At 45.5% G+C, this 24,130-nt stretch overlaps 1 protein-coding gene across 4 annotated transcripts in view; it reads left to right on the forward strand.

The window, feature by feature from the left end:
- Positions 1-24,130, forward strand: part of GPATCH8 (G-patch domain containing 8) — a 55,651-nt gene continuing 31,521 nt past the window's right edge. The window contains exons 1-4 of one of the 4 annotated variants that reach the window (XM_018921311.2): positions 116-183; positions 15,521-15,595; positions 21,148-21,165; positions 23,279-23,351. Coding sequence is in view for 1 of the 4 variants with exons in the window: in XM_009096572.4 (XP_009094820.3) it covers positions 139-183; positions 15,521-15,595; positions 23,279-23,351 (193 nt within the window). In the remaining 3 variants the exon portion in view is untranslated. Of the gene's footprint in view, positions 184-15,520; positions 15,596-16,591; positions 19,002-21,147; positions 21,166-23,278; positions 23,352-24,130 lie in introns of those variants that run through there. The other 3 variants (XM_050985535.1, XM_009096572.4, XM_018921310.3) reach the window with 3 other exon arrangements.

Here is a 24,130-nt window from a genome sequence, read left to right on the forward strand (position 1 = left end):
CCCTTGCCAATCACGTGACCCACTTTGCAGCGCACGTGACCGGTGCGCCGCGCATGCGCGGTGCAGCGGGGGCGGTGCAGGCGGGCGGCGCTGAGGGCGGAGGCGGCGGCAACCGGAGCGGGGCCGGGCCGGCGCGAAATGGCGGACAGGTTCTCCCGCTTCAACGAGGACAGGGACTTCCAGGTACTTCCTTCGCGCCGCCCCGCACGGCCGCGGCCCCTCGGGCTGGGCTCCGCCGCCTTCTCCCCACCCCCCACCGGTGCTTTGTGTGTGGGGCGGGCCCGGCTCTGCGCCGCGGCAGGGAGCGGCACGGAGGGGAACGTGGGGGGCCGGGGCCGGCTGTCAGGATGACCCGCAGCTGGGGAGAGCTGCCCGGGCACGGGGGGCAGCGGGCGGCGTGTTGTGACGGCGGTGGCGAGGAGCCGACCCCGCGGAGGGACCGGCAGGGGGTCAACCCTCCTCCAGTGATGGGACCGACCACCCCCGTGAGGGATTGGGCCCCTCCGCAGTGAGGGAACCAGCACCTCGATGAGGGGAGTCACCCACCCCCGGTGAGGGCCCGGATCACTCCCCCCGAGACCCGCGACGTCCGGACATCTGCCAGCGACCCCCTTGTCTGTGGAAAAAACGCTTCTTCTTTCTCACACCTGGCCCCCTCGCCAAAACACCAGTATTTCAACGTAATTAACGCCACTGATTCTTTTTGAAAGGGGATTTAAATAAACAATGGGGAAATTAACGTTGACTCATTAAGCTCGAACAATGACATGTTGTTCTCTGACTTCAGCCCGAGAGAGTCTCGGGGTTAGAAAGGAAAACAAAAGGAGTGAGGATAACGCTGCTCGAGGAGAATCGTGGATGAGCTGTTCTGTGGGTCCTTGTTTCGGGAGCCTGGCGTTGGAATGGTGCTGTTCATCCTCTCTCGGGCCTTTCACCCAAAGACCTGGGAGGGTTTTTATAATGTGGAGCTTGCGTAATTCTGCTTCATCTGGCATTAGGGGACAGTCTTGGAAGCAGTCAGGACATCCAGAAGTGACTAATTTATGTTGCTTCTGGATGTTGTAAGGGTTGCATGCTTCAAAAATTGTTACTAAACTGTGCTAGAAACACACAAGAAAATAAATACCAGCGTGGTTGTGTGCAATGTTGGCATTGCCTGCTCTGAGGATGGAGGTTTGGCTCCTGCCACAGCCCCAAATGTGGGCTTGTTTGCATCCTTCATTTCCTTCAATGAAGAAATGAACCATAATTAACACTGGAATAGTCTGATTTGGCTTTGAAGTTTGTGTTTCAGGAAGTAGAGTGAGACGGATCCTGGGCTTGAAACACATTTCTTGTAATCCTTTGGTAAGGGAGAGATGGGGAACCTAAACCAAGTCGGGTACTGTGGCTGTGCCCAGGGAATAGGTGAGCTCTGCAGTTGTGTCCACATTTGCCTTTGGGTGTCCTTGTTCCTGTCCCTTTGTGGGGAAACCCCATGGCAAGAAAAATAATTGTAGTGGCAAAACCTGTTAATGTGTCGTGGCTCTGGACACACAGGGGGAATGTGTGGTGATGTCAGGGAGGAGACTCGGCTCCATTACCTGATCCCAGGATCTTGGAAGCTGCTGAGTGTGCCTGAGGACAATAACTGAAGTCACAACCCTGTGTCCCCTTGACTTTAAAAAAGGGCATTGTTCTAAATTGGAATTTATCCCTGCTAAATACCAGGCTCTCCTTGCCCTTCCAATAGACTAGAGTGAAAAATAAAATGATAGGGTTTGGTTTTATGGAAGGGTCAGTGCTCTGTTCTTCCCTGCCTGAAAATATGCCAGGGAGAAGAAAGACATTTTATTTTGTGTTAAAGCTTCCTGTGAGGGAAAAGTGGAATCACTCCCCTGGGAGGAGCAGTTTGAAGCTGGTTGAGGCTGCAGAGGACTGAAGGTGAAAATAGTGAGCTATGGAAGAGAAGATCTGAGGGGGACTGGGACAAGGTCACACTGAATTTTGGGAGCTCAGGGGCCTGTGCACCTACCCCTGACAGCTGGGCAATCGAACAGTTTTTCCAAGGTATATTGATGGAGGAAAGCTTTTGGCTGAAGAAGAAGGAAAATACAAGGTTCACTTTCAGAGAAGACTTTTGAGTTTTCTTCTCTGTATTGAGACAGAGATTGCTTGAGCTGTAACATGGGTGTGGAATACAGGAAATGCTTGCTGTGATGGGTATTTGCAGGGCTGCTGTGGCCATAGGTAAAAATACACCTGTGTGTACCTCTGTAGAAAATCCTGGTCTGCAAATATAGCAAAACCAGGATTGTTTCTGTTGGTGTCAGGGATGCCCTTTTTGCACAGTTGTAGTTCTTTGGCAGGTGAAATTTCTGTCCTTGGAGCAGGTGTGACTCTAGATGTGATCTTGTGTCCCTGCCAGGCTGGTGAGTCCCAGGGAGCATGGCCAGAGGGAGACAGGCTCTAAAATTACACAGTTTGATCAGGGATGGATGCAGTGTAGGGAGGGAGGCTGTGGAGAGCTCTTGAGTTGTGTTCTGGGGTGATCTACTTGTGATCTTCTCAGAGTGAAAGGATGTGTAGCAGTTTGGAGAGAGGGAGAGAAACAAAAGGTTGGGAGTAAAGAGTATAGGTCAAAGGAGCCTTTTAGCTGTTTGGAAGAAAGGCAGATATCTTGGGATTAGTGATGTGGCTAATGGAAAAGTCACTGGATGAAAAAAAAAAAAAATTTCAGAGTTCTCATTATTATCAGCTGCCTTTCTGGAGAGAAGCTGGAAGGAGTGTGGATTGGGAGGATCAGTTTGGTAAGAGTGCAGATTGAGCACTGTAGGCAGGGGAGAGCTGGCAGTGCAGGGTTAGCAGAGGTGATCCTTCGGTTTCTGAGCTTCTGATATGCTGGAGAAAAGTGGATTAAAGGTGAGAGCTGCTGGGAGCTGTTCTTCCCTCCCCTGTGCCTGACCGAAGAAAGATCAGTGCTCTCAGGGGAGGCTGGAATGGAAACATTCAGCACTGCAGGAAAATCAGGAGGGAAGGACCTACATCAGCTGAGAAAGAGAAGGTGTCCGTGGTCTGTAGAGCTTGGAAAGGTACTCAGGGGGAGAAGGGTTCTGCTGGGCTGGACAGAGGGATCAGCTGAGAACTGGAGAGATAAGTGGAGTGAGGAATCTTCCCATAGCTGCAGCCACAGTGATGCGGTGGGCATGAAGAGAGCTGCAGAAGGAGTGATGCTCCTCCCAGGGAGTTCTAGGGAGTCCTGTGGAAAAGAGTGGCTTGTGTAAGGATAAGAAAGTCATATATCCCTAAGGATGAAGGTCATGGTGTGGAGGGTGAGGAGAAAGATTGAATAGGTGAAATTGTAGCAACTCCTCTCTGTGCTGGGTGGAAGGAACCTTGAAGCTGAAGGTGGTTTGGAAGTTGAAATTGCCAAAGGAGCAGGAATGGCACTGGAGGATATCACTGCAGTCAGCTAATTAGGCAGCCCTTGGGTTTTTCCCCACAGTATTGTTGTGCTGTTGCTGTGCTCTGTAGCTTTAGAAGCCACACTTAAGGCTTAGATCCTCTTCCCTTTTTGCTTTAAGCTCTGAAACCTTAGAGAAACTTGGAAAGCCCCTGGTTTTGAGTTTATTTTGCAGGTGCTGAACCTGAGTGCAGCTTCATGGAAAGGCCTTGAGCTATGCTCTGCCAGTCTTGTGAATTTTTCCCTTCCCAGGCCAGCACAGGGCTTTGTTTGGGAGCCTTGGACAGGGAAATGGATTCGTGAGGAGAAGGGATATCCCTGACCTTCTTTCTCTTGCCTCTCTTCTAGGCTCTGCAGTGGCAACTGAAGTCTTGGGTGGCTCATCCAAATAAATCCCAACTCTTTTCCATTTTCCATCTGAGAGAGGTTATTTTTGAGTTTCTGACAAGCTTAGTTCTTGGGATGAAGGGCTGGGGAACTCATCTGTCACAGATTCTGTTACTTGCCTGTGCCACTGTCCCCTGCACTGATGGGCTTCCCTGGCAGAGACAAATGGGAACCACCCTAACTTTGAGGAATTCTGAACAATAGCTGTAGATGATGCTAACAGAATATTATAGGAGCATTAATGAAAGCTGTATGAACATATGAAACTGCTGCAATAAGTAAATATATATTTTTAGTGCTATTTTAAAAGCATTTGCCATGATTTTGTTCTTCTGATCAGTTATGCAAGCTCAAAGAATAATATCATGGATGTCCCTCTTGTTGAAATACAGTGGACCTCCCACTTACTCCCAGATGTTGAGAAAATGTTTTCTTGCTGCATTTTTCTCCTTTTCATTGTTGAAGCAGAAATATTACCAGACATATGTGTCTATGTGTACAATAATTTCCTCTTCCTACGTACATTGCACTTACTGGCATCATTAGCCAGACGGAACACAGGCTGTTCTGTCTCTTGTTTTTGTGGTGTTGTGTAGTCTGTGCAATGGAATAACACTTCCACCCAGCAGGAAGAGCCATGCCTGCTTTTCCCTGCTGGGTGGAAGTGTGACCAGTCTGAATCTCAGCTTGGGTATGCCTGCTAATTCCACAAAGATAGGTGTTTTTTTTTTCCTTTCCCTCCACAAAGGATTTGAAGGACTAAGCCAGCACATCGCTGTGCTTCTGGCCCTGCCTGCTTCCAGCAGGTTGAGCTGAGCGCTGCTGGCAGGGGGATTTTATGCTTTTTAATTGGCAGAATGTCAGGGATAAGTTCTGCTCCCAAGCAGCTTAGGCAGCGCTTTACTGGACAGCTGGGCCAGCAGCGAGGAGGTTTAGAATCCATCTTTAACGAGTGTGGCCAGGCTGCAGCTTCACTTCCCAGGTGCTGCCTAAGGGAAATGCATTTGGTTTTCATGTCCTTCAGCAGGACCAGCTGCTCGGGGTGATGTGGCACTGGGAGCTGATGCCTGCGCTCTGCCCTGCAGAGAGATTAAGAGGGTCATTTTCTGTGCCTGCCTTTACTAATTGGGAAAAGAAAAACTTAATGTGAGGGAACAAGGATTGGAGTCTGCAAAATCTGTTATGCTGAGCTTTCAGCTGATTCAGGATCCTGGGGTGTGAGTTTGCCTTTGGCAGGAGTAGCTGCAAGCAGTCAGGAGGCAGCCTGTGCCTTTTCCACGGAGTGTTTTCTAACTGAAGAATTAATCTGAGATTTTAGAAGCTCTGTTAGAATTGTTTTGAGATGTTAATTTATCATTTGATTCAGGTTATATTTCAGGTGTGGGCTAGAGCTCTTACCTCCTTGGCAGGACATTCTGACCTTTCAGTTGAGCAAAGCAGGAATGGCAGAACTGTGACTGATTTTTTTAACTTCCCTGTGTAAGCAAGGAGGGGGGAAGAGGACGGGGGGAAAAAGTGTTCTAAAGTAGATCAAGTAGTATTGGTTCCAGTTTTAGAACATCACAGTAGGGTCTGAACTTCAGTGTGGATTTCTGGGATTCACGTGGTGAGGTAATTTTATATAGGCCTTTCCAGTCTTGGTTGTGCCTTCCCCCAGTCTGTGTTGTCCCTTCCCTCCTACAGTGCTGGTCTCCATTGCTGAGGCCCAGTAAATGGGAAAGGAAACACTTTATCCTACAGTCCCACAAGCCATGGCTGAGCCACCTCAGCTTCTTCTGAGTCACCTTCTCTAAGACAAAACCCACCCCTCTACTGAGGCTCCTGCCACCCTCTGTGTGGGAATGTGGAGCTCATCTGATAAAGAGCACTGCTGCAGTTCTAGGGCAGCACTTCTCAGTTGACAGAAGCTTTTTTCCTACCACATGGTTTTAAACCTGTAGTAATTCTTGCTACTTTCTCCCTTCAAGACAGCTCTCTGGGCAGTTAAATTGAGATTTTGTTTATTCACTGTTTAAAAGCCAGAAGTTAATATTAGGATGGTGGCTTTAAATGTCTAGGTATTACTGAAGTTTCTGTTCCCATCTTGACCCAGTTCTGAGTCTAGGAGTGAGTGTTTGGCTGCAGTATCTCTCCCTTGAAGACAACTGGTGATGGGGAACATTTTCCTTTGTAGATTGTTCTGGTAGTTTAGCCATTGAAAGCTGCATTTTCCTTAATTTTTCTTCTAGATTTTCTTTATTTTTAGCTCTTTGCTAAGCTTTATGTCCTTCTCTGCTGCGCCAAAGCACACATTACTACTCTTTGCCCTCTTATGTGAAGGCATGTACAGCATTTCTGCTCAATTTTAGCTTCTGAGAGCCTTAATGGCTCTGAATTCTGTTATTGTTCTCTCTTTGTGTTGTTACAGCTTTCTGCATCCTAAATTGTCCACACTTGTAACTGGAAAACTCGCTCAGAGGAGTCTAGAGCAGACTCATGCCTGGTATAACATACTGAGATAAATATCTTTTTTACTGAGAGATAAATATCTATTTATTGCTTTTTTTTGTGTTTGCCCTTCCTTTGTTGCACACCTTTGGACTGTATTTTTATCCTTTCTGCTGCCATGTTGCGTGAGGAGGTTTTAACTGGGATTTCTCGGGCTGCTGGGTGCAGCCCTGTGCTGTAGCTGTGTTTGTACAGGGCTCTGTGAAAGCAGACATGGTGTTAGGGAGTTGAAGCCACTCTTACACAGGTCAGGTTGCTCTGTGCAAACACATCCTCACTGTTGCTGCCTCTTTGTTGGACTGCCTGATCTGCAAACTGAGCTGGCAGGTGCTCTGTTTCCTCTGGTCATTGATAACAGTATTGAATAGAGTTTGAATCCTGTTAACGTGCTCCTGAGGGAGATTTTCTGTGAGATTTTGGTTTAGAAACAATTCTTTATTAAGTCAGACACTGTAGTAAGAAAGAAAAGGCAGGTAACTTTATGGAAGCTTGGAAGTTCATAGTGGTAAATAGGTTTCACCTTGGATATTGCATGATTGGCACCCTGTTCCACCAGGGTGGTTTCTCTTTGCTTTGTACTGTCTGCTGTGGTCACCCACAGGAGGGAAGAGGTGGCATCCAGAGGACAGGCTGGAGAGGTTGGTCTGTGTGAACCTCATGGAGTTCAGCAAGGGCAAGTACACAGTCCTGCACCGGGTCAGGTCAGTTCCAAGCACAAATCCAGGCAGGGGGTAGAATGGATTGAAAACAGCTCTGAGGAGAAGGACAAGGGGGGATTGTTTGATGAGAAGTTCAGTGACACGGCTATGCTGGCAGCCCAGGAACCAACTGTGGGCAGCAGGTGAGGGGGAAATTCTGCTCAGGTGAGAGCCCACCTGCAGAGCAACCTCCAGCCCTGGCGTCCCCAACACAGGGAGGATGTGGAGCTGCTGGAGTGAATCCAGAGGAGGCCACGGAACTGCTCTGAGGGCTGGAGCCCCTCCTGAGCCAGGCTGGGACAGCTGGGGGTGTTCACCTGGAGAAGAGGAGGCTCCAGGGAGAGCTCAGAGCCCCTTGCAGGGCCTAAAGGGGCTGCAGGAGATGTGGGGAGGGACTGGGGACAGAGGGACAGGATAAGGGGAAATGTCTTCCCACTGACAAAGAGCAGGGCTAGATGGGATGTTGCCCAGAGAAGCTGAGGCTGCCCCATCCCTGGAAGTGTCAAAGGCCAGGTGGAGCAGTGTGGGATAGTGGAAGACTATTCCCTGCAGGGGATGGAACAAGAGCATCTTGAAGGTCCTTCCCCACCCAACCCCTTCCCCTTCTTCGGTTGTTGGAAGGTCCTGATTAGCCATGAAGATGTGGGTGCTAGAAGCTGCAGCAGCTTCTGCATCCAGGCACATTAAAAATGACAACGAGAGAATTGGGTGAGTGAGGCTGGTGCTGGCTCTTGGGTAGAGCTTGCTGAAGGGCTGCAGAGCATCCCTTGTGTGCTGGAACAGATCCACAGCTGGTGTTGGTGTGGCAGAAGGAATCTGAAAGACATGAAATTGTTCTTGTTTGGTGCCAAAGTATGCAAAGCAGAGACCTGCCTCTGGCTCCCACTCCTTGTGTGGTACAAGCTGTTTATCTCTGAACTGTAGAACATGTTTTTGTTTGTACAGCTCTAAGTGGGTATTTATATGCACGTTTTCCTGGTTTAAACTGCTTGACCTATGCCTAGTCTTAAATGTGTTCTGCTGAGTGGGTTTTCAGTGTTTTTGGACTTAGCAGGAAGAGTTTTGTCAAAATTAACTTTTAGTTTGGTAAACAAAAGGTGCCATCAACTTCTCAATGTGCAATTCCAAGGTGCTTCTTTCAAACCTTGCCAATTTAAATTAATCTCCAAGTCTCAAGTGATTGCTTTTGTTGTATTGACTTGAGAGGATTTTCCTGTTAAGTACTCTCAGAATAATTGATGTATGTGTCTGCTGAAAATGAGGTTTTGCTGCAGCTCTCACAAGATGTTGACTGTAAATATTCAGCTGTTTCTGGGTTTCTGGGGATGTGCAGATGTGCCGAGTCCATACTTCTCACTTGTGTTCCCGGGAAAGGTTTGGGAAAGCATTTCCTGGTGTGTGGAGGGCACTGAGAATGTGTTGTTTGGGAATCCTTCACCTCTGCGTTGCTAGGAAAGAATCTGTGATTTTTTTTTTTTTGTGTGTGTGTCTTTACAGAGACTGCAGGGAACAACAGGAAAAAGGATAATTTTGTTCTGGGAAGCATTAACAAAGGCTTTTCAGGTGCCAATACAAAGTTGCTTTTGTGTTGCTTTTTATAGCTTTGAGAACCCATGTGGCCTTTATAATTATCCAAGAAAGTTTCCAGGATTGGATGGAGCCATCTCCTAGGTGCATGTTGGTCTTAAAAATGTATTTTTTTTCTGGGTGCATAATAAATATTCAAAAAATGCTGTAAGCCACACTTTCCTGGATTTGTTTTTGAGTTCTTTGGATGGATTTCTAAACACCAACATGGTTGTCTGCATCAATTACGTTTTGGAGCCCTTCCATGGTATAGAGGCATCAGGCCCTGCCGAGCTGCAAAGGGCAGCATGAACTACTACTGAGATTGGCAGTCAGCCTGGTAGGGAGGTGTGGATCTTGCAGAGCTATTAGAAACCCGTTATATTTTGACTGTGTTAATAAACACAACCATCAGTCATGGGGAGCTGCATTTGGGTTTAAACACCTTCCTTCCCTCACTGGTCTCGGTTGAAACTCACTGCGAGGTCAGTGGTGATGTTGGTGATAGAGCCCCACAAATAAATCAGAGCACTGGCAGACCTTGGCACTTGTACCTCTTGTATCTCATCCATGCCTGGAATGAGTTTTTATCCTGCCTGTCCCACATGTGCTACTGCAGCTGCAGGTGGTGGGTGTCTCACCCTCAGGCCACATGCAGAGAAGTGAAACCAGCACGTCTGGAAGCAGCTGCCTGAGCTGGAGAGGTTTGTCGAAAGAGAACTAAATACAACATGAGATGAGTGTCGATGGTGGTTTGCTGAAATTCCTGATCTTTGGGTCAGGCAAGAGACTGGTGCTCCATCAGGGCTTAGCAGAGTGATTCCTGAGCCTCTTGGCCACTGTGGTGGTGCTGGGCAGGCAGCATGCACCCAGGTGTCCTGGATGTGGGACGTTGGCAGGAGTGCTGGGAGCCAGCTTTGGGAAAAGTGGATGGATGTGAGGGTGCCTTATCTATCTAAAGATTTTGTAACTGCTCCATCTCCTTTAAAAAAGAAAATTTCAATTTTAGCAGGATATTCACTTCTGGAATCAAAGGCTTTTTTTCCCCTGCTCCATGGGTGTCCTGTGTGCATGCAGAGAGGGAGGATTTGGCAAGATGGCATTTGCTCCTTTGTGCTCGGATGCTGCTCCAGTTCCCTGTGCTCAGACCTTGCATCTGTGCTGACCCATCCTGGGAGGGCAGCAGGAAATGTCAGCTGTGCTTCCCAGCCGCGGAAGCAAAACATTCTGGGATCCGCAGCTCATGTGGCCTGCCCTGGCTTTATCCACACTAGAAAATGGCCTTTTTGTGGGGGGGACTCATTTATCTTTTTGCATATTCCTGTGTCTCAGCTGCTGTTCTCAGCCTAATGCCTGCAGGGCTTTTGGGAGTGGGGAATGGGCTCAGTTAAATGCTTTCAAGTGATACTTGTGGGTAACAACCCTGAATTTTATGGCTTGATGTAACATTTTTGGAGTTTAAGATTTATTGATTGAATTGATGGATAAATAGAATATGAAAAAGTGGTGCTGATTTGCTTTAGTGTTTTAAAATTCCATTTTCTAAGGTAAATGCAATATAAATGTGATTTTTTGGAGTCTTTTTCTTGTACTCTTCTAGTGCAAAACTAAATTTTGAATATCTTAAGGAGCACACTGCACTCTTTTCAAGTGCAGTTAAGCAGTCATGATCATGCTGTGCTCTTTTCCAGTGCATTTAAGAAATAATAACTGTGAGTATAGTAAGGCTTTTCTGCAAAATTGCTTTCTTTAGAGTGTTATTGGCGTGGTCTCACAAAGCAGCATTTCTGAGTGCCTTCCTAAGCCAGTCCTGCAATCCAGGAGGGACGTAAATAGATAGTTTCTGCTGTGACGTCTCAGCAGCTGCATTCTGCCCATTCCCTCCCCAGGCAGCCCTGCTTTAGTGCTTCCAGGCAGAGCTGCAGGGTTTTGTGCCAGAATCTTTTCCTATTTTGCTCCGTTCACAGCACTGAAGGCGTTGTCCCTTGTGGTTGGAGCAGGCAGTGTTTTCCAATCCTAGGCTCTTGCTATCTGACTTGTGTTGGGCTTATAACTCACCTTATCCTCTCTGGTGTTAATAACCCCAGGCTGGTGTGACAGGGCTCTGCTGGAGCCCCAGGACAGTTGAGAGGAGGGGTCCTGAATGTATCCCCCACGCTCCCATTGTCCTGCTCCTTTGTGTCCTACTCCCAACTCTGTGGGAGCTCTGTGTCCCCAGCTTCGGCCCAACTGCTGGGGCTGGAGACTGCCACAATTTCTTTGGGAATAATACATGGATAACTTAGGGCTGTTATCAAAGAAACCACTCATTCCATCAGGAATCGGCACTATATGGAATGTGTTCTGCATGCTGACATCTTAATATGCTTCGTGCTCGGGTGGATTGCACAGGGCAGTCCAGTAATTAATATCCAGGGAGGTCTGATGGGCCTAAAGCAGTTGAAGTGACTCATCCTTATTTTGTCATTGTGTTGGTAGTGCTTTAGGTGACTTAGAAATGCAGGCAGTGCTCATGACCCAGCTCTGGTTTTGGATACACCCTTTGAGGTGTTGAGAGGGAAGGAGAGAGTCTATTTTCTTCTGCTTGTCATTGTGAAGATTTTAAAGGGCTCCCCCTCTCAGTGATTTCTGTGTGGCTTTGTGGTAACCCAGCTTCCTGAAGAGGTGCTTCATATAGAGGAGAGAGTGAATTCTGTGGTGCTAAACTGTGATAAATGGGCTTTAATCAACAATTCATTTCACTTGCATTGAGTGATTTATTGGCAACAGTTCTTGCCACTAAGGATTTTGGGATGAAAGTGTAATTAAGTTTCTTAAACTTTTTTATGATGCTGACTGGGTTTAGTTTCACTGCCACAATGTTTGGGACGTTGTAAATAGGAAGGAAGCAGCAATGCTCCCATACCTGTTAACTCGAATTGTCCCAGGAAATGCAGTAACTCCACTGGGTATGATCTGGGACAAAATGGCATTTGTTGAGCTAGGGCTCCGAAGTATTTACAGTCCAAAAAAGGGAGAACAAGAGTTGAAATCCTGCATGGAGGCTGCTTTTGTTGGTTGATTTTTCAAATGCCATATTCAGTGTGTGAGGGCTCTAAGAAGGTTTGGCATAGAGCTTCGAACAAAGATCAAACAATGGGAAAGTGGAGGAGAGAGCAGAGAACATGTGACTGTGAGTAACCAGAGTGCATAGAGAGCCAAAGTTCAGATGATATTACACAAAAATTACAGGGCACAAACATGTTGGCTCCCGGAGAAGAATGCACAAGGAAGCCAAGTGGTGTGTGTGGTGTGTAATGAGGAGTGTTTTCATGCTGGAGGCTTGTCCTTGCTTCTCATGAAGTAGGAAAATATATTGAATTTCAGTGTGGTTATAGGGAAACACCAGTGTCGGAGCACTCGATGTAGCACAAAGAGCAATAAATGGTGCTTAAGTGGAAGCCTCTCATCTTACTTGCTCTGCTCTTCCAGGGTGGATGGAGAAGTGTCTGTTAGAAAGGAACAGTGCAGCACATCTTGTTTCACAAAGCAGAAGTGAGAGATCCTGATACAAGCAGCTGTGAAATGGAGGGGCAGAGGATGAGTGGGAGGAGGCTGCTGCAGTCAGCCCCAAAATCCATGTCCACTGGAGCACGTGGGAGCTTTGCCATTAGCTCCCAGGGCTGGGAATTTACTGCATCTCTGTAAATCATACAGGAAGAAGGTTTGGGAATAGGTTTTGAGTAGTGCTGGGTTTAGTGCAGCTGTTATTTCATGTCCTGGTATCCATGGGGTTGAATACAAGGGGTTGAATCCTTCCTTTCACATAAAGATTTCCTCTGAAGTGGGAAGCATCTCTTAAGTCTGCAGAAGACACACTTCAAAATTATACTGAAACATGGTCAGTGCTTGGGGTTTGTGTTTGCCAGAAATGTATTCTCAACAGATCCAGCATTTAGGGTTTATTTAATTGTTGGATTTAAGTGTTAAAGTATTTTGTGTTCCTCTAATTCATTGTCTTAAGGTACAGCAAAACAGAAATGTTTTATGGATACATTCAATGCACCAGTTTGTAGGATTGGAAAAGAGGGAAACAGATGGAATTCTCCCCAACTTGTTCCTTAGCCAGTTCCTGGGATGAAGAAGGAAAGGGACAGACTGTGCTGCTTCCAGCTCCAAAAGGCCTGGGATCCCCATGAAGGCAAACAGCATTGTTGTGGCCATAGCCATGGAACCATTTTTCTCTTAGCTGGTTAGACATCACTGTCCTGAACCCCCATAAATCCAGCCTCACAATAACCATTGGATTGTCTGCTTGCCTTTTTCCAGGATGAGCTTCTTTATGGTGCAGGGGAATTTTCCCTTTATCACTTATTCTAAATATTGATAAATAAAGAGCTGTCTCTATGATGAGTATTGATTTTGGCTCTGTTTGGTCACTTTGTTATTCTGAAGCCTTGAATTTCCAAGCCTGAAACACCCTCCCGAGCCAGGAGCAGGCTGACAGCATTCCCACAGGGCCTGTTCCCTGCGCTCTATGGCCTTTTTATGCCCAGAACTTAAAGAGACAGGCAGCACCTGCCTCTCTGGAAAGCTCCAGTTTTAGTATTGCAGCTGTTTGGACCAGGAACAAGTAGAGATCAAGTACATAATAAACCCCAAAGAATATGAATATATAAAATAACCCCCAAAATACATGGAGTGGGTACTAGTGGGATCACCAGAACTCAGAGATAAAGGCTTTGTTTGCTCTGATTCTCTGGCCGTGGCACAGGGAGTGCTCAGCCTTTTGGATAGTTTCAAGGAGGAGATGTTGTTTTAAGCACTGAAGAAGTGACTTGTGAAGCCTCAGAGCAGCAAGGCATGCTGCCCTCGAACTGGGATTGACCCTTGCCTCAGTAAAAACAGCTTTCAGTGCCTTGGCAGGCAGCCCACCAGAGGAGCTGGGGAGTGGGCAGGAATATTCAGCGATTCCAGATAATTTACTGGTGTGTGCTGAGCTACCTGCAGGCAGTGGGTGAAAGAAGGCCCAGGGACGTGTCTGGGTTCATGCTGAGAGGGTTTCAGCTGTTGGTTAACTGAACATTATGTGAGTTTAATGTTTTAATAGATGAAGTTTAGCAATGTGTTTTTGCCAGTGTTTGAAGCATGTGTACTCCTGACTGTTCTGGTTCTTTTGTGCACAATATTTTGGGAGGCTGGGGTGTCCCCTAGCCACTGAGGCAGGTTTTTGGTGTGGGCTGCTGGACTCCTCACACACGAAGCCTGTGCACCCACACCACACTGTCTCTGAGCATTGTTAGTTTTCCAAAGCAGCTCAACGACTGCTTGTGCATAGTAAGTTTGCCTTCAGCTTGCTTCTTGAAGACTGTCCAAAAAAAAAAAAGAGTGGGAGTGGATTGCTGCCTGCAGATTAAACCCCAAATTTGCTCTGGAGAGCCTACGGGAAAGACAATGCCCAGGAGCAGAGCATGGCCAGGGTGAATTTACCACCAGGGCCTGCAGATGATGGATGGGCTGGAAATTGGGGCACCGGCATCAAAGCAGCTTCTCTTGGCACCAGGTTTTATTCAAGATGTTCCCTTGCAGATTTTCATTGCAGCATAGGAACACTCCTTCCAGAGGATTTTTGGAGGCTGGTGCCTGGCTTGTAGTATTCCAACTGTCAATCTGTTACAACTGCAGTTTGCTCTTTCAGGTGCTGGCTTCCATTAAAATTCTTGCAGAAGGAAGAGTTGGTATTGGTGGAAGGAGGAGGGTGACAACATGTTTCTCTTGGCAGCAGTGTTTTGTGTTCCTGTTCCAAGGGATTGTGGAGCTGGGATGCCAATAGAACCTGCCAGGGGTTTGGTGTGCACAGAGCAGCCAGAGGTTCCAGTGGTACTGCAGGGCCTGAGGGGGGAGTGGGGGGTGGCAGCCAAGGCTTGGCACCTCCTGGAGTTCCTGTGACACTGAATGGGGCGTGGGAATGTAGGAGAGCCCGCTGAAACCACCCCCTTCAGTGGCCTTTGGTCTCATCCCAGCTGCAGGAATCTCACTTCTTTTGCTTCCAAGTGTGCAGCTGGAAAGTCTGAGTGTTTCCTTTCCAGGTCTGTGCCAGTGACGGTGGATGTGTTGCATCATGGACCTATTGAACAGCCAAAAATGGTTCACCATATTTGAAATCTCAGGAATTTAAGGTTTCAGAAACCTCAAATTATGGCAGAGCTGCAGTAGAGGTGTTTGCTTTTCCTGAAATGGCCATTCACTGTTGTGTTCCAGCACCAGCACTTGTTCTGGAGATCAAAGATTGTCGTTGCCATGCTAGCTCAGGAACCTGTGTGCTCAGTATTCACCCCAAAATGGGAAGATGCAATTTTTCCAAGGGGGATGGTGGTCAGCTGGCAGGGGTTTGCTTCAGGTCAGGAAGAAGGCTGTGTGGTGTGTTGGAGGATCACTTCCACAGAGAGATCGCTGTTCAGATTGTAGCAAGGGCTGCTCCACACCGGTGACCGACACTGTGGGCACAGGGCCAGGTTTCCTTTGGTAGCAGTTTGGGGTTTTGTTGGCTTATGGTGTATGAAATCATATGTATCCCTCAAGCAAATTCCTGGTGCAGGGAAAGCCTTCTAGTGGTGGGGACATCCGTTCCTGCTGCTCCTTGTCACGTGTGGTTTCAGTGCTGGCATTGGTGCTTGTGCTCAATGTTTTCCTAGACTTTCTAAGGGAAAAAAATGCAGTAGTGTCATTGTAAATGTTTGGTATTTTGCCAACTTTAATAGTTTATTATTGTCATCAAATTGACTTAGGACAGAAAAACCCTAAAATCTTATAGCTGATACACTGAATTGAGCCTGTATTTAATAAGTTCACTTGTTAGCAAAATTCTATGAAATATAACACTTTAACCAAACATGTCTGGACACTAAACTGTTGGAAGTATGTGCTGTTGTGTGGAGCTGACCCTGGTTTTCTCTTGCAGGGCAATCACTTTGATCAGTATGAAGAGGGGCACCTGGAGATAGAGCAGGCATCTCTAGACAAGCCCATCGAATCGGTAAGGCCCCCCCCGACCAGCAGCGTTCCCCCGGAGTTCGGCCGTGTCAGATGGTCCTTGATGTGAATGCAGTCAAATCTGAGAGCAGTGGGAGCCTTGTTGGCAGTGAGGGATAATTGGTGATAAACTGCATGCTGACCTTAAGTGGGCCTGGGATTTGATCGTGAAGTAGTCCTAGAAGGAAAACCTGAAATTTGAGTTCAACGTGATATTTCAGGAATTATTTAAAATAATACATTCATTCATAGATATTTATTTTAAGCTTTTATACTTTTCTTTGAGGAATCAGTTTAATTTAAATGTGAACCTGATGGAATAGTATAGTGAAATACATTTTGATCCTTTTTAGTTTATATTTTTGGAAAAGTACTGGTGTGTTTAAAGTGTTAGAATGACACCTGGCGGTATGGAGAGAGGGATCAGTGTTAGTCCAGCAGTCCTTCCCCATGGAGCTGAAGTTGCCCTGAGCCTTTCTCTAAAATTGCTTTACCTTGAGTTAGGTGTGAAGACTCCTTCTTTAAGATGGGGAAAAAATAGGTTTTGTTTAGTTTTGATTTTTTAATCTTCTTGGAGCTTTTTAATTTTTCTCTTTGCAAAGCACCTTCTGCTGGTTTTAGGCACAGCAGCTTGTTCAGCTTAAACTGGACCCATGTTTGGCATTTAGCTTTAGCTAAGTTTCATTGCAGTTTCCTTCAGAAACAAGAAAACTTGTAGTGAATAATCAAGGGACACTTAGTGGTGTTCTGATCAAGTCTAACTTTTTGTTAAGAAAATATTTGTCAAGTGGTTCTTTTGCCTATTAATTGAAGTTCAGTTAAGTTTCTCTACATTAGTCAGCCCCTAGGAGAACCAGTGTTAGCCAAAGCCCCCTATATATTTTTGTTGGTGTGTAGGTTGGTGTTGTGTGTGTTTGTGTGCGTGTTAGATGTTTACCAAAAATTTACACAACTTGGGGTGTTCGACGTTTTTCTTCCGCAGCAGTTGGCCCATATTAGCTAAGCAGCCATGATCTGGTTTGTATTGCACGGTCTGCCTTTTTTAATTTCTTCTCTAGGGTTTCCTTTCCCCTTCTTATTTCTGTTCTTCTGGTCCAGTGAACACTGCATATAGTACCTACTGTCTTAATGTGCTGGCATGATGCTAGATTTAGGCATGGCAGTAATTGATGACGCATGAGATAATGCTGCAGAGATGGGAATTGGTATTCACTCTTCTCCTGAATACTTCAGTCTTACCTTGGGACACGGGGAATTGAATTAAAATGCCAAGCTGGATGGAAATAAAATGGGAAATATGTGTTGGTAGCCTACTCTGGGCCACACTGGAAATTAGCTTTTCAAAATAATTCAAATGCTGCTTACAGACTAGACTGGTTACCCGATTTCCAAAAGTGCTTTCCCAAAGAGAGGAATAGAAGAGGTCACAGATTACATCTCTGGTGATCCAGAGGGAAGGATGCCTATGGATGTGTGTAAAGCATGAGCAGGTACCTTGGGCCCACTTGGGCTTACTGTGCAGATCTCATCCTCCACAGAAGTAATGCTTTGTGCAGTTTGATTAATGCTGAACTGCAGGAGAAAAAATAAATTAAACTATGGCTTTAATATTTTATTCTTGTCTCTCACTATCCAAATGTCAGGACATTTTTAATCTTTACAACTCTCTGGTAGGTACAGTTCAACCTAATTGAAAACAGTTGGATGAAGAGGACAAGAGAATGGCTTGGTTTGTGAGGAGAAAGAGTTAAAACCTCAAATTTTTCTATAAAATCAAGTTTGTTGCACTCTTCTTTTGTCTGAAATAAGAGAATCACAGAATCATTAAGGTTGGAAAACCCCTCTAAGCTCATTGAGCTGCACGAGGTGGGAGAGGTTTGGCTTGAGCAAAGGTGCTGTCAGAGACTGCAGTCAGAAACAGACTGGTCACTTCTGAGGTTTCATGTGGCCTTTGTAAAAATACATTGTTGATTCCTTAATTCCCCATCTGGGAAGCAGGAATTACTTTGTTGTGTTTCCTGACACCTGTGGAGGTGATTCTGCTTCCACACTTCTAATGATGAGTGTGCTCTTTGAATTGGCAAATTACACACATTGCCAGAAGGGAGAGTTTCCTTGGCAGAATTCAGTGGGGTACCTCTCCTGCAAGATATTTCACCAGGAAAGGAGGGTTCATTCTGCGCTTTTGGCTTTTTTTTTCCTTCTGTTTTATGCTGTTTGCTCTCCCAGAACCAAAATTGAGAGGGAAGGAGGAAAGGCAAATTGATATTTTAGAACTACCACACATCTAAGTATTTTCAACATTAACAAATTGGATTTTAATCCTTAACCAGTTCTCTGTTAGCAATCCACATGGTCTTTTCAAAGGAATCTGCTCAGAGTCATGAGTGAGCCTGTGCTTCATGGTATGGAAGCAGTTTGGGTGATGAAGACCCTGTGTTTATGACCATGGCAGATCAAAGTGCTTTCCAGTTAAAATGTCATTCTTCAGAACAAAGAGTGGATTTAGTATATTCTCATGAATGTGTTCTTTGCAGCTTCCCGCATCTTAGTGACAAGAAGGTGCTCCAAAGCCTGCAGGTGTTTGGAGATGGGGGGAGTGTTTCCTGTGCCATGTCCCTATGACAGTCCCCATGATGTGACATCCATCTCTGCAGCATTATCTGTTGAGAGGTGCTGACTGTACTGCTACAGCATGCAACTCAAAGGTGGCTGGAAAAATAGGTTTGGGAGTCTACAGATCATTACAATGTTGAAACACGTCCTCAATTAGCCGCTGGTGTTGTTGTTCCTGTGGAAATCCTGCTGTGTGCAGCTCATTTAGGCCAAAGATGTCTGCTCTGAAACATGCAACTCTAACCAGAGTACATTTATGGAAAACAGAGCTGCCAGGAGCTAGGGATGGACGTAGCCTGAACGAGTGCCAGCTGTTTTCCATTACTAAATTGAAGAAAGTATTTCATATCAATGGACTTTTCAGAGGTACAAATACTGATATTTTTTTCACCCCCACAAGTAACATTTTTTCCTTGTTGTGCTTTGAAAGATGCTGCACTTACAGTGGCTGTTCATGTCAGTGCAGTCATTGATGTCCTTGAAAAATCAGAGCACTTCACCCTTTTTTCTAAACTCGAGAAGCTGCATGCATTTGTTTTGGGGCATTTTGAGTTCACTGAGTTCAGGTACTTGAATGGGAAGTCACAAATTATTGCAGCTTTAATAGAATCCAGATTTTCTCCACATTAATTCCTTATCTCTACTTGTTTATTGAGTCTCTTTGCTGTGAATTCCTGGTTTTCCTCATCCCAGCAGTGCAGATGGAGTAGGAGACAGCCCTTAGAGCCCCCAAGAAGCAGCCCTGGCCCCGTGCAGGCAGTGTCAGGGGTGGACCCACGCCATCACCGCTGCAGGTTGGAGGCCAGACTGGGAATCACCCACTTATCCTGGAGCTTGTTAGTTTGTCCTTGTCCTAACTAACAAATGTCCTTTCCCCTCTCTCTAATGCTGCTCGGTGCCATGAGGGGCGCCTTGAGCCCCCGTATCAGGCTGCAGTCAGTGGTGCTTGGGCACCAGGGGCTGGCACAGCCTGGCCAAGCCGGAGCCGGGTTGTGGCACTGGAAATCTGTACGGATCTGTGGACTCCACTAGTTCCAAAGTGTCATTTGATGAGGCTGCTGATTTGACATCTAGCAGCAGCCATATGTGGACAGTGCTATAAATAACGTGCTTCTGGAAGCTGAATGGTGTAGCATTACTATTTGGCTTTTCTCTCTGGTCTTCATTGTGTCATCTGTAGTGAGCTCTAGGTTTTGTTTTGGGAATCTTTTCAACCTCTTGTTTGCATGGGTTCACCCAGTAGCATCTGATCCTTGCTTATAGATTCCTCCATACACAGTCAGCACAGCTTACAATCCACTCAAGAGAGGAATGGTTCCTGCCCGAGCTGGGATGAGTGATGGGATCATGGGGATCTCATGGAAAATCTGTGCTAGGCAAAACTGCTGGTGTGGGTTACGTCCCCCAGGCATCATCAAAACCTTGGGCTTCTTCTACCCATCTTTTAATTGTAAGCATTTTTTTTTTTCCCTATTGGCCAAACCTTTATCAGAAATTTGTGCTGGGGATGTCCTGCTCAGGAATCACTGATCTGCATGGAAGGCAAGCAAGGGCATCTTGTCAGGGCACAGGATGGGGAACTGGGGAGGCCAGTTAGAGCTGTTGGAGCCCAGTCACTTTGGATGAGGTTTTTCCAAAGCAGCTTACCCAGCTCTGTGAAGGTCTGGTAGACCCAAGGCCTTGCATTTGCTACACCTTTGGAGAAGTTCTGCTTTGTCATTAGAGCAGAGCTGTCCATCAGTGCTGCCCAGCTCCAGAGCTGGGTGTTGTCCCACCCAGAGCTGCTGAGCCTTTCTCCCTGCATGGAGCATCCCACAGCCTGTGCCCATGGGGTCCAGGAGAGCTCTCTTGCTCACCCAAACACCTTTTGGGAGACTTATTTTGGCTGCCTCAATTTTTATTGTGGCTGTAATACAAGGAGCTCCCAAATGGCAGAAGAAGAAAGTGAGGAGACTCATGGCAGCCCTCCGCTGAGAAATGAGGGGTGTCCTCCTAGGGCTGTGGTGTTTCTGTGGATCACTGCAGCTTTTCTGTAGGAAAACTGCTGCAATGTGAGGATAGTCTGTTCAAAAGGAGTAACAGCTCTTGACATGGGCAGGAAGCTTGCTGTGAAAAGATTCTCTTCTTTGTGAAAGTAGCTGTACTTTACAGAACTTTCACTTAAAACTGCATTTAAAAAAAAAAAAGCTGTCAACTGTTACATTTGTTGTCCCATGTCACATTTTGGTCCCAATATCCCTGGATACTCCCTAGAGAGCAGACAGGCTCTCCTGTGGAATTAAGCAAGCCTGGCCTTCCATTATTTAATTTTTAGGGCAGGATTTGCACTGAAGAGCAGTTCTGTCAGTCTGCCTCCATCAGAGGTCTGGGTTAGCCATTGGAAAAGGAGGGAGGAGCTGAACATGGCCAGAAAGGAGCAAAGTGATGGCCAGGTCTCAATTCAAATGTTAATTTTAAATTATTAGAGTTGTTTTCATTATTCAGTGCAACAGAAGATGCTCCATTTCAATTGAGTAGGATCTAAAATTAGGGAGTAGTTCGACTGCATAAACAAACAAATGGAAAAGTTGTGGGGGGGGGAAACAACCCCTTCCTGGGAACTGAGACAGGGCAATGTTCAGGCATAATTCCAATTTATGTCAAGCAACTCGGGACCATCCTCTTGAGTGGGTCTGTAAAAGTGGTGCTAATGTGTATAACCTTTCTAAATTTTTCTTTTTCCCTTTAACATTTGTTTCCCCCTTCACTGTCAGTCACAACACACCGCTCTTGAATCTCCCAGCTGGTCTTGACTTGTTGAATTTATTTTATGCTTTCACTCTTCTTTAATAAATACATTACTTGCAAGCAGTGAATTGAAAACAAAGCAAAAGAAAAAAACTACCATTAGTGATTGGACAGTTTCTTACTTTGTGTTACATTTAACTGTTCTTTTGACAGCCCAGTTTTTAAAGCCAGGTTCGTATGGAAATGCTTTCACTCCACTTGCACTGCTTTTGGAATAGCGTTCTGCTTCATCTGTCTTTATTTTAGTGCATTCATAACACACACAGTCAGCACAATGTCTCATCTCCCCTTGGCCAAGACTGCAAAGTACTCCTTGTCCTTTGAATTCTTTTTGTTTTTCTTTTTGTTTTTCTTTTTTTTTTTTTTTCCTTTTTTTTTTCCTTTTGGAAAACGCAGCCATTTTTGTCAGCACTAACTTTTATAATAATAATCCTTTGTCAGGGTAGGGCAATTAGTGCCTTCTCCCAAACATACCCCAAGCTGCAGCCCCTCTTTGCCAGGATGGGGCACTCTGTGGTCCTTGGGATTGGCCTGCCCAGGTGTGCCTGCAGGTAAGTGTACCTGTCTTCCCAGCAGAGAGCCTTCTCCATGGTGCCTGTGGTGGGGATCCATCCTTGGGGTTTTTTTTTTTTCCTTTTATCCTCTTTTATTTTTTTTTTTTTTTTTTAATTTATTTAACCTTTTATCCCCAGAAGTTTCCTTATGTACCCTGGTTTAATTTTTTTTTCCCATGTAGCCCTAACTATGTCCTGGGGCAGAGCCAGAAGTGTGGGAAAAATGTACATTATTCCTTGGGAAATACAGAAATACAAAAATGTCTGACTTTACTAAGATATCAGGAAAAAAAATCCAAAATTTGTACTTGATAACATCTTTTTGAGGAAAAATGTATCCATGCAGCCAATATCTTTGGGAAGATTGTGCCTTTCAAGCTGATTCGCCAAAGTTGTGCAAACCCTGTGGTCATTTTCTTCACTGTGGAGAGACAAAACCTACTCTGGTTTCTGTTGATGACTGTTATTTAATTAAAGAAACCTGCAGCATATAGATAGTTAGTTATTTTTTGGATTCCATGTACCACTCAGTGTTCTGGAGTCACATCCTGTTATAATTCAGGATATTTCTGCGAAACCTTGGGTTGAGGTTTGCCTGATGATAATTAATAATCAACAAGTTCATGCCTGATTTTTATTTTTATTTTTTGTGATTGGAAGGTGTACAAGGTCCCAGCCAAGAGTCCTTCTCTGAGGAGCTGGTCACTGCCTGTAACTGGGTAAACTGGTCACTGAGGGCGAGCTGGCAGATTGAGGTGGTTTGAGGGTGCTGTGAGTGCTCTGCTCTTTGTCTGGGGACAGAAACCCTGCAGAAAACACAACAATTTCCACACTGAGCCCTGCTCAGCCCCATTGCCAAAAGCTGACACTTAATTGCTGCGTCAGTACTTTTCCAGTTATTCTAAAATAGCTTTTTTTTTTTTTAGGAAGATGAGACATTATGCTTATTGTTTCCCCTACATGCACTAATGGTTCCTTGCTGTTAACTTATTGCTAGGCCTGTTTCATTCTAACATCTTAGTATTTTTGTTAGTTTACATGTGAAATGCATCACCCAGTCTGTGCTTGAGCTCATTTTATTTAATTGATTTTTTTTTTGTTTTACTAACCTCACTGTTTTTTCAGTTTAATATTGGCTGCATGCTAGTTTATATATATATATATACATATATAAAAAAAACCCAATCAAGTCTAGCCTGGATTTTGCTCTGATTGTGTTTTGGTTTCTAGTGGTGGGGCAGTCTTGCACTTACAACTTACTCAGTATTATAAAAGCCTGACACACAAACAAAATGACTAAACACATTGTAGATTTTCTTTACAAAAAAAAATCTTAAGTGGTGCTGTCTAGGTGATGGATATGATTGTATAAATAGCTTGATTTTATGCTTTTTACTGTCAATTTTTATTGGTACACTTTATTTTCTTCCACATTGCTTTTTAGTTTTACTATTTTTTTATTTCTTTTAAACGTGATGCACAAAAGTTGCCCAGCACACCATCAGAAAGTGACCGTCCCCAATACCCATCCCCCTGGAAAAATTCTAGCCAGCAATTTTTGACATTTGTCTTTCCCTTTATTGGGCATATATTGCCTTTTCAGTAGCATTTTTTTGCATGCATATATATGTAGAAAAATCTCTTGCTCATCACATGTTTAAATGTCAGTGGGAAGGGAAGAATATATTATTGGAATATTTTTGGTTTGTTTTCTCTGTTCTGTCTGTCAGGATAATATTGGACATCGCTTACTCCAGAAACATGGGTGGAAGCTGGGCCAGGGATTGGGAAAGTCACTGCAGGGTAAGTCCAGTCCCTTGTGTCTGAAACCTTCAACTCCAGCCTCAGTCTTTAACAAAATTATTTCTGCTTTTTGTTCCTAGATTAGATTTTCTTTCCATTATTAATATATCCAAACAATTGCACTGTTAAGTTTCATATTTGGCAGTTTGGAAGTGGAAGCTGCTGCCTCCCTTGTTTGGTACAGGTTAGAGCTGTGTGTGTGGTGGATGTGTGAGAGTTAGTGTGGAGGAAGGAGGATTCACTTTCCACACTGACAGGGAGTGGTGCAGCTTCCACCTGTGTTGGTGTTTTGGTGTTAAAAGAATGAAAGATTTGAGGTAGTTCCCATGACCTGTCAGTGCTCACTGGAGTCAGAAGCCATTAGAAGGCCAGGAAAGGGCCCACTGAAGATGGGAAGTGGTGGCAGAGGTTCTCTGGATGGGAGAGGCTCACTCCTGGTTTCTCCACAGGACTGTCACAGGTTGCACTTATTCCTGTTCCCAGCAGTTTGTCAGGGACTAGCAAATCTCAGTGGGTTGGCCCAGCACACACCAGCTTGCTGTCTTGAGCCTGAATCCTTCCCATGACACTGAACCCCATTTCTGTAGGAACCTGTGGCAGTGTTTGAAGCTCAGGTGTGCCCTGAGCTCGTGTTCTTCACTCATGTTCCTGTGCCTGTAGTCTGAAGACCTGGGAGCTTGTAATCCATGTTCTGTGAGTGAGCCCCTTAGAGATGGGGGTGTCTGTGCTGTGGAGGACTGTGCAGAGGTAACAAATTCTCCAAACTCTGGGAATGCTTA

The sequence above is a fragment of the Serinus canaria genome, chromosome 27 (genome assembly GCF_022539315.1).
Source record: "Serinus canaria isolate serCan28SL12 chromosome 27, serCan2020, whole genome shotgun sequence".
Taxonomy (NCBI): Eukaryota; Metazoa; Chordata; class Aves; order Passeriformes; family Fringillidae; genus Serinus; species Serinus canaria.